This window comes from Dendropsophus ebraccatus, chromosome 15 (genome assembly GCF_027789765.1).
Source record: "Dendropsophus ebraccatus isolate aDenEbr1 chromosome 15, aDenEbr1.pat, whole genome shotgun sequence".
Taxonomy (NCBI): Eukaryota; Metazoa; Chordata; class Amphibia; order Anura; family Hylidae; genus Dendropsophus; species Dendropsophus ebraccatus.
The window spans coordinates 15,490,548-15,500,377 of record NC_091468.1 but is presented as its reverse complement, the minus strand read 5'-3'; the positions used below and the strand labels follow the sequence as shown (position 1 = coordinate 15,500,377).

Here is a 9,830-nt window from a genome sequence, read left to right as displayed (position 1 = left end):
ATCTATCTATCTATCTATCTATCTATCTATCTATCTATCTCCTATCTATCTATCTATCTATCTATCTCCTATCTATCTATCTATCTATCTATCTATCTATCTATCTATCTATCTCCTATCTATCTATCTATCTATCTATCTCCTATCTATCTATCTATCTATCTATCTATCTATCTATCTATCTATCAGACCCCTCAGCGATCAAAACTTTTGATGTGTCTCTTTAACATATCAAAAGTTTTTAATGACTCCTATGTCCATTTTTTTTATATCTACGTGAATTCCCACAACTCTCAATGACTCCAATCGGAGTAACAGGAGAAGAGAAAGCTCAGCTATTTACAGAATCCCGACCATCTCTCTATTCACCCAAGCTGGATGGGGGTCGGGGGACCCCAGTTCTGAAGATAGGTGCAGGACTTGTGGCATATCCTGTGGCCATGACATTCTTTACGGCTATCCAGTCCATAGGGATGTCGGCTTATTGTCAGTATAAATGTCTTGTACCTGTAGGCGTTGTAGAGGTTCCTCTTCTCGTTCATGTTTTGACATTTGCCTTCGACAGAACATTGAAGTGTAAAGTTCCTTGCTGGGAATTCCATGAAGCAGTCCTCGTTCCTGGTACACAGCGTCTCCTCCATGCTTGCGTCGTCTAAGTCAGTCACCTTTAGTTCACCATCCACGATGACGAACTGACGAGGGCGGAAATCCAGCAGAGTTATAGAGCCGAGAGGTGAATGGGCAAGGTAATGCAACAGCCGCACTAAGCTCAGGCAAATCTGAAATATATAACAAATAAAATATTACTTCCTGTTGTATTATATGAGGATTACCTCCTAGTTCATAAGCAAAAACAAACAATAGATAGAGCAAAGCATTGTGGGAGGTAAGATACAAGCTAACACTAATGACAAATGTCTGACAACAGAGTGAACACAACTGTAGTCTGTTTCCAAGGGCAACCAGCATATTTATAAAAAAACTGGTCTAAATTGCCCATAGCAACCAGGTCAGCTCAAACTGTCCTGGTAAAAGGAAATCTGAGCTGTAATTGGTTGCTATGGGAATTGATCTATCCACTGATCGGCTAAGAGACAGGTCTGGTAAACTTTCATTTATAGCATTATCCAACATAATACAGTTTGAGTATAGTTTATTCCAGCTGTAATTTGAGCTTCAGAGATGGATAAGTGAAGAGGATCAATGTATAAATAACAAAATCCCTTTAAATGTAGATATTAAACATCATCCAGCTTGTAGAAGCAACGTAACTCATACTACCCGATTATTTTATTACCCTTTAGAACAATCTCTGTAGTTGCCTTGCATGTATGCCTATGAAGGACCCAAGGGGTGAAGTTTCTCATTTGAGACAAGCATCATAGAGAATCACAGGCCATTTATGTTCCACCGGGAATTCTTTGTTGTCCTAGAACATGACTGGGAATGTATGGCAAGCCAGAGATCTATCCAGAAGGAGAGGTTTCCCATCTGTAGATGCTGCTTCACGGTTATTGCCCCATCAGTACAGAGCAGGGTGCTGGCTGGATAGAGAGACCTTGGTTGGCATTCATCCCCAATCATGTTCTAAGATGTTTTTAGAGTGAAATGCTGACTTTATGGGGAAACCTCTCGTGAAAAGGTGGTGTGAGAGAGTTACTTTGTATATGTTTTCTTCTCTCTTTACCTATGCAAAAAGCATTTGTGTCATTGTTAATTTATAGGAGTTATCCCAATGTCAAAAGTTTTCCCCTATCGAAATAATATGGGATAACTATCTGACTTGTGAAGGTCCAACCACTAGTATCCCTACCAATCATGAGAAATAGAGTGATAGTATGCATGTACGCTGTACGCTGGTCCATTCATTCCAAATGTGACTTTGTCAAGTGAATAGAGTGATGGCTAAGCGTGCACCTTGCCAATCTATTAACTGAGTGAACAACTGATTGCCAATCACTTTGATCGGTGGGGAACTTCATCGTCATATCACAACCGATCAGCTAGTTATCCCCTACGCTGTGGACAGGTGATAATGGATAAGTGTGAGTGGACTTGCCCAATTGTTCGGGTTCAGCAAGGTTCTCCGAACCCAAACACTCTTTTCACCCCTGGCATCTGAAGAAGTTGGATGTCGCCCTAGGGCTTCCAGGAAAACATAGATACAGCTTATCCATGTTTTCCAAGGCTCCCAAGGGCGGCATCCAACTTTTCCAGCTGGTGGAAGTCAATTGGCGAGTGTTCCGGTTCAGAGAATGTTGCCGAACTTGAACGGTCTGGCAAGTCCACGTAATACTAGCAATAATGTTTAATTTTTTTAAATAATCCTCTTTTATATTAATGATACTGAAAAAAATTCTGCTTTATAAATAATAGAAAAAGCTCATTAGCAAATTGTACGAAACTGTTCACTTACTCGAAATCTGTCCTCCCAAGAAGACTGTAAGAGCTGAATCATCTCTAGAGGGGAACCCAATTCAATGATAGTTGTCAGGGTGTCAGATATGTCGTTACTGTCTTGATAGCAGTATCCGTAAAGCTGGAAAATCAGAATAAAAGCGGGTGATGTCACAGAAACGTCCATCAGTCATATGGATACAAGAGGGACAACATGTGCAATGCTCATGAGATGTCTGTTCCCAATGTTGCTATACAACAATACAGTTCTTTAATACTAATACAGTTCACAAATTTTCACAGTTTTATTTGGTACATGTTACAATTTAGGCTTCAAGCTACTATAAAAAGGAACAAACATGATTTTTTTTTAAAGGGAACCTTACCTGCTGATATGTCCCTATAGAACATAAAAAGTCATTTTATAACCTTGATTCTTGGAGCTGTTTTCGTGAACTTTGTAGTTCATCAAATATGTAAATTAGGGAGTTTGGTGCACTGGGGGCGGGACTATCACCCTCAGAGAACTGATCCGCCCGGCCAACCTGCCCCTTGTAATGAATATTTATCCAGCTCTATGCAGTGATGAGCACCAGAGCGACATCATCAGTGCCCCATGCACTATAGATACAGATCAGCAGGTTAGGTGATTCTAACCTCCTCATAATTTCTACAAATCTGATTTAGATTGTGAATGCTACCATAACAGAATTCAATGTTAATCAGTCAGCAAACCAAGGGCAACATGAAATCGTTGTCACCAAAAGCTATGTTTTATCGTGAGACATTTCAGAGAAAAACATAGTTCAAGAACAAACCATGCCACCAGGTTAAGTGTCTGGAAGGTGGTCTTAGCTTCCTCCGCCTGGCACTCCTTTCTTGGTACGTCCCTCCCTATTGTGCAGTCAATATTATCAATCAAGCCAAGAAGGGTGGGGAGGAGCCAGAGAGACCACCTCCCAGACACTTCCCTGGTGCCATGGCTCAGTCTAAGGGCCCTATTACACGGAGCGATAATCGAATCGGCCAGATTCAGACGATTATCTCTCCATCTAAAAAAAGAATGATCAGCCGATGAAACTATCATCGACTGATCGTTTCTTTAGGTTCAGACTTAAAATCATTGTGTAATAGTGATATGTGGCCGACAGCCGCTTAGCCAATTCCTAGCCGAGACCGCCCGCTCAGCAAATTACTGGCCTCGGCCTGTCTCGGCCAGTGATTGGTTGAGCGTCCGGTGGCCTGTCACTGCAAAGACCGGAGGAGAGGCAGAGCTGCACACAGCGCAGAAGGCCTCCGACAGCGCCCGGGAACGTGGTAAGGTGAGTTAATATTTATTATTTTACACTAAATACAAGGACTGCACAGACATTGCTAACAATTTTATAAATATACAATTTTTTTTTTTCTGAAACACCAGTAAAACACTCTTGTTAGTACCTGTCAGGAGTTTATGCTGCCTGTGGTTTACTTCATTCAAAAACACTCATATATTAAATGTATCTTACCAGAAAGATAGTCTAAATTGAGGTGGTGGTGGTGGGGGGGGGGGGGGGGATTGTCTTTTTTTGTTACACATAAATTAAAAGAAAACAATAAAAGAATGTGATGCATATAGCATATTACCAGAATCTGACTCTCATGTATGACCGGTTTAACCCCTAATTTTCTAATGTAATATTCAAAACGCATTTCTCACATGAAGCCATTCTTGGCATCAATGCAACAAAACTGAAACCGCTATTAGCACACGACTCCTCTGTGTATTACATCGCGGAATATGTTGTTTCTATATATAAATAAACAATAATTGGATAATTAAACAAACGTATAAAAACGAAACTTTTGGCAAAACCCAGATTCCATATATTCCGTATACTTCGAATTAAACGTGACAGTACCGAGCGATTCCCTTCAGTTTACGTAATAGGAAATTAATTGCACCAGTGATCGGCTGCCGGGGATTTCTAGTAACCTTTATTTTTGTTTCTTTTCTACATCTGTTTTGAGTACTGGGAAGTGTTCGCAAAGCAGACGAACAGCGAGCGTGCACTCTTTTCTTTGGCTAGTACAGGCAGAATAATTGTTTTAGATGTGTAGAGGTTATACAGAACAAGACAGAACCTGGCAGAGTTTTCTCCATCATGGTCATTTCTCATTGAAACAAATGAATTGACTCCTAGTCAATCTCTACAGACGTCACTGAACTGTGGTCTGAAACGGTACCAAGAAGTCCAAATATCCTCAGGTATCAGGTGTCAGGTATATTTATTATATAGACTATAGGGGAGATTTAGCAAACATGGTGTAAAGTGAAACTGGCTCAGTTGCCCCTAGCAACCAATCAGATTCCAGCTTTCATTCCTCACAGACTCTTTGGAATATGAAGGTGGAATCTGATTGGTTTCTAGGGGCAACTGAGCCAGTTTCACTTTACACCATGGTAGATAAATCTCCCCCTATATTATTTATGCAGTATAAAAAATAAAAAAAACTCAATCCAAGTTATACACTTGTTTTAAAATTTTTGTTTATTAGGTGCAGGTACTGTATAAAAAGGCCATTCAAAAAGGTCTATAGTGTTTTTTGGAAACAAGTAGGTTTCCTGGCCCTAAAGACAGAAGGAACAATGGTGGAAACTTTGAACTAGTGATGAGCCAATCTACTGTAGGAACGAAGTGAATCGCTTCATTCCTATCTGTGTTCCACTCATCGGGTTGAGGGGCTTTGGAGTATGCTCTGCTCCCTGCCATTCTCTGGGTGCTGGGAAAAGATGGATCCAGTCCTGGGAAACTTCTTCCAGTTTCCCAGGACTGGATCCATCTTCTTTCCAGCACATGGGGAGGAACGTCAGGAAGCGGAGTAGAATCAAAGCCCGCAGCCTGATGAGCGGAATACAGATAGGAACAAATAGATTCACTTCGTTCCTACTGTAGATTCCCTCATCACTTCTTTGAAGGATCTACAAATCATGCTGTGCCATGGAGTGGGTGCTGCCCTGGTTGGTTCCTCTATTACACGGGGCAATTCTTAAACCTGTCAGCAGGAGAATATAGGTAAGAATAAGCAACTGGCTCGATAGTCATCAGTATTCTCCGCATACCATTTTTTTTATCTTAAAGAGAATGTACCAATTAGTTTATTTTTATACTAGCGAGATCCTGGTGACGTTGTCTATTTTTTAAAATGCCGGATCCTGCAATTGGCCCTGGTTTTTCATTTCGGTCCACTCAAAGCACTGAAGAAGGCCCCGGCGCCCCCAGTATAATGATATCCCTTCTCCTCTGTGGTGCGGCCAGACTTGACGCCAATGGAGGCACATCACTAAAGAGAGGAGATATTAGTACATTGGGGGCACTGGGCCCACCTCCAATGCATAGAGCGGGCCGAAGTGCACATAAAAAAACTGTTGCCAATCGCAGGAACCGGGTGGCGTTTGGAAAAATGGATTGTGCCACCGGGATCTCTGCACCTGCACTGACTAGGTAGTGTAAAAAAATTACTAAGCAAATTGATCCATTTGCTTTAACCATTTCCAGTACAGAGATATAAGCCTTTTTTGTTAATATGCAAATGAGACTCAAGTGTCCAAGGGGTGATCACCAATTTAGCAAGAGCCCAGGTAATTCCACCCCATGTTCTCTAAATCTAGGGGTTGTCAGCCAATCAGAATAGATTTATAAAAGCAGGTATAGAGGTGGTGAAGAGGAAACTGTGTTGACGAACACCCCCTTGGAACTTAATTGCATTGTACCAAAAAAGACTTATATTACTATTGAACTAAAAATTTTTTTTTTTTTTTTCCGAAATGTCAAGTGCTGTCTAGTCATGTGATTATTTATACCCTTGTTTTCCTGCTGACAGGTCCACTTTAATTGCGAGGCCATATGCCAAAATAAAAAAAATCGTCCAAACTTAAGCTAGACTAGATTTTATTTTTTTTTTAAACTAGACTTTATTTGTTTTTGCATAGTTTTAATTCAAGTTAACCAGTGAGGGGAAAATTGTTTCTATAGAGGAGATTGGTTGCATATGTGTCTATGATAAACTTCACAATTCCATTGGGCCGGATTTAGTGTAAGGCAAATGTAATTATTCTGTGAACAGTACTTTGGGTTGACGGAGATTTCGCTGCACTGTGTTTGCCCTTAACACTTTTCCAGAAGTAAATAAAAAGCACTTAGTGGCTAGTAAACTACTCCATTAAGCGCTGTTTTATTAGGCAAATAACTACCCATATGGGACAAAGGTGTTTTAGTACTTATTCACATTGTCAGACATTTTCCTAATACACCCTTATAATTGCTCTGCCTGAAGTAATGCCCCGTACCGAGGCAGCTTTTTATGATGTTGATGGCCTATCGGTCCATTAAATTCCTATTTACCCATCCCATTTACTCAAGATGGCCGCAGAGGTGACAGGTGCACTTTAAGACGCTGACTCTATAACGTAGCGTTATTCTAAAGGGAGTGTGAAAAAACAAAGAGGAAAGAGATACGAAAGTTCAACGCACTTTCACGAATTCCCAAGACAGGAAATCTATTGTGTAAGAACATATATCAGCTCTACTTATCATCACAGCGGCTGTCTATAAAACACTAACCAGGAACGTAAAAATACAGAGTGCAAACACTGAAGAGAGAATAATAACCAATAACATAATATACACGTAGGACAGGCTGCACTATGATCCTAAGCAGGCCGCTACAATATATATATGGCACCTCACTTGTTTTTCTTCTACACATATCAAAACAAGGGGCCCTAAAAAAAAAAAAAAAAAACCATGAAAAATACCCTGGTAAATATAAAGGAGTCGTCCTTTCCTTATATTTGATACAATTTGATACAATTTTTCAGGGTTACATGGGCCCTTGGACTAGACCCATAGTCGAGAGGAGGAGAGAAGGGTCAGGCACTTCAACCACCTGATCCTTTTGGTCTTGGACCAATAAGCCACCACCGGAGGAGTCTGGCAGTGGCTCTATTCAAAACATGTGAAGGCATAGCCAAGCAAAATATTCATTTGTATAGAGAGATAATTCTTGGATGACGGTCTTTACATGTGGATGTTAGTGTTACTGTTAGTGTTTCTGTCTCCCATTTGGCCAACAATTGATAGAAGAGAAGGGCCGAATGAACGATATAGCAATTACTCATCCAAAAACTGAGCCTCCATCCCGGAGGGATATCTGGCTAGTCCTGTGTTTTGAGACTCTTCAATAAGGCTCCATGGGCTCCTCTTTTGCATATCCTTAAGAGAGAAGTCTGGTGATTTTTAGAATCTTGCAGCCGGCAGGGGCAGGGGGGAATTTGATCAGGAGTGGGAGCCAACCTCTCCTGGCCTCAGGACCCCCACCAGGCTCTGGGATCTCTGGCACTGACACGTCACGACCTGGCTGATGGACTGGCCACTCAGCCAGACAGTGACTGGGGTGGGACGCCGCCAGGCCAGGACAGGCATTTTTTCCCGAGTCGTGACAGGAAAAATGACTTCTGACTGGGGTCATGAGTAGAGATGAGCAAATCTTTTGGACTTTTGGTCCGAAAGCAGTTCGCTCCATCGGCGTGCCTGTGATCCCGGCCGCATAGTTGCGCTCCCGGGAATATGCGGCCAGGATATTCCAGGGAATCGATCTGGAATTCCCTGGAATATCCTGGCCGCATATTCGCGTGATTGCAACTATGCGGCCAGGATCACAGGCATGATAATAGAGCGCAGATGCTGTTGGACCCATAGTCCGACAGTGCCCTTATCACTAGTCACGAGGCCGGTCCCGCCGCTCAGTGTAGGCACGGGGAAAGGTAAGTTCCTACTCCTGATCAAATTCTCCCATGCCCCTGCCAGCTGCCAGATTTTAAAAATCACAGGACTTCTCCTGTGCTCTTCTAGGATATCATGCTCATGTTGGGTAGGGGTTAGGCTGTATAATATAAGTTTAATTTAGCCATACTTGTTGGGTTGCCCCCATGCATATTACCCCTCTCCTCCCACCCTAATTTGCAAGATTCTAATCTAGTATGTATGATTTCAGAGGTTTCAACAACCTAGACTACAAATAAAGGCCCTATTCCACGGAACGATTATCGGCCGTATTCGGACGATAATCATCCCGCGGAATAGAAGGCAATGATCAGCCGACATCGTTTGTCTTTCAACATGTTGAAAAACAAGCGACTGATATAGCAACGATCTGCTGCCCTTCGCTCTGTGCAGACCACCGCTATCCTCTATGGGCTGCCCGGCCGATCTAGCGATCATCCGGGCAGCCCCCCCGCAGCTCCCCGCAGCCCCTCCCGCACTCACCCCCTTGCTGCTGCCACGTGGAATAGCGGCGCCCTGTGAAATAGGGGCTTAAAGCTGCTTTTACACAGGTTTCTAGAAATGCTTCCTTCAGCCCGTATAAAAGTGTCAGCCACCAGCCTAGGACCAGTAAAACGTCCGATTGTTAGTTGATTGCATCTTTTGCCGGGTTTCACAATTATCACTATCACTATCACAATGTGCGGCAATAGCAATATATTCAAATGGCTACACGAATGACACAGTGATCAATAGTGCAGCCTGACCACACATTTAATCAAGCCTTCTTGCTCATTGGCGCTCTTCTGCGTCATTGCAAGGCCCCATATCGGGCTGTGTAAAAATGCTATTAGTCTACTCTGCGTTCACCCTGCCCCAAACCCCTGTAAGTATCCTTCAGAAGATGCATCTCTACCACAGGACTGACTTTTGTCTGCAGACCACATTCCTATACCTGTTACTGTTTGTCAGATAAGTAATATTTATGTTGTTGTTTTTTCCTATAAGGAATAATTCAGGCCTTTTCACACAATGTTACATTGTATGTTATATTCTTATAATCTAATCAGACAAAACGAAAACGGCTTTTTAATGATTATGTTTCCACCAACTAAAGGGCCTCTCGGAGGGTTTGCTAAATTTAATCCTGCAAGAAGAGAGTATTTATACAGCCGTGAGTTATTATAGGACGGCGGAGGTCTGCGCGCTGCGTGCTGTCCTATGTTAAACTTAATCTAGCTCAGAGAAAACCAAAAATGATTAATAAAAAGTCCAATATATTACCTATTACCGGGTTAGGACTCTAACTCTCCAGTGCCCTCAATTTACTACTGTCCCTGGTAATATGAACATTACGTTCCTTATAGGAATCCATTACAAACATAAAAAAAAAAATGAAAACCAGTAACATAACACAAACATAGTAAGCAAATATAAGATTGTCTGCACAATGCCAATAGGCAGCCGGAGTCTAGTACAATTTTGTAATTGCACATTTTTCGGCTTTTATTGTCTACGTTGAAGCTCCTTCAGACGCAGCATGGTAACGTTAATTCCATAGGATGAACTTGGTTAACCACAGATAATAGACATTAGCTTCATGAATTGATTTTAAAGTCTTCCGGCCGA

General features: G+C 42.0%; 1 protein-coding gene across 1 annotated transcript in view; it reads right to left on the bottom strand.

The window, feature by feature from the left end:
• PKDCC (protein kinase domain containing, cytoplasmic) overlaps nt 1–9,830 on the bottom strand; it is a 52,002-nt gene that overhangs the window by 22,848 nt on the left and 19,324 nt on the right. The window contains exons 2-3 of the mRNA XM_069954331.1: nt 2,417–2,539; nt 508–779 (exon numbers count right to left, since the gene is read on the bottom strand). Of these exons, the coding sequence (XP_069810432.1) occupies nt 508–779; nt 2,417–2,539 (395 nt within the window). The remainder of the gene's footprint in view (nt 1–507; nt 780–2,416; nt 2,540–9,830) is intronic.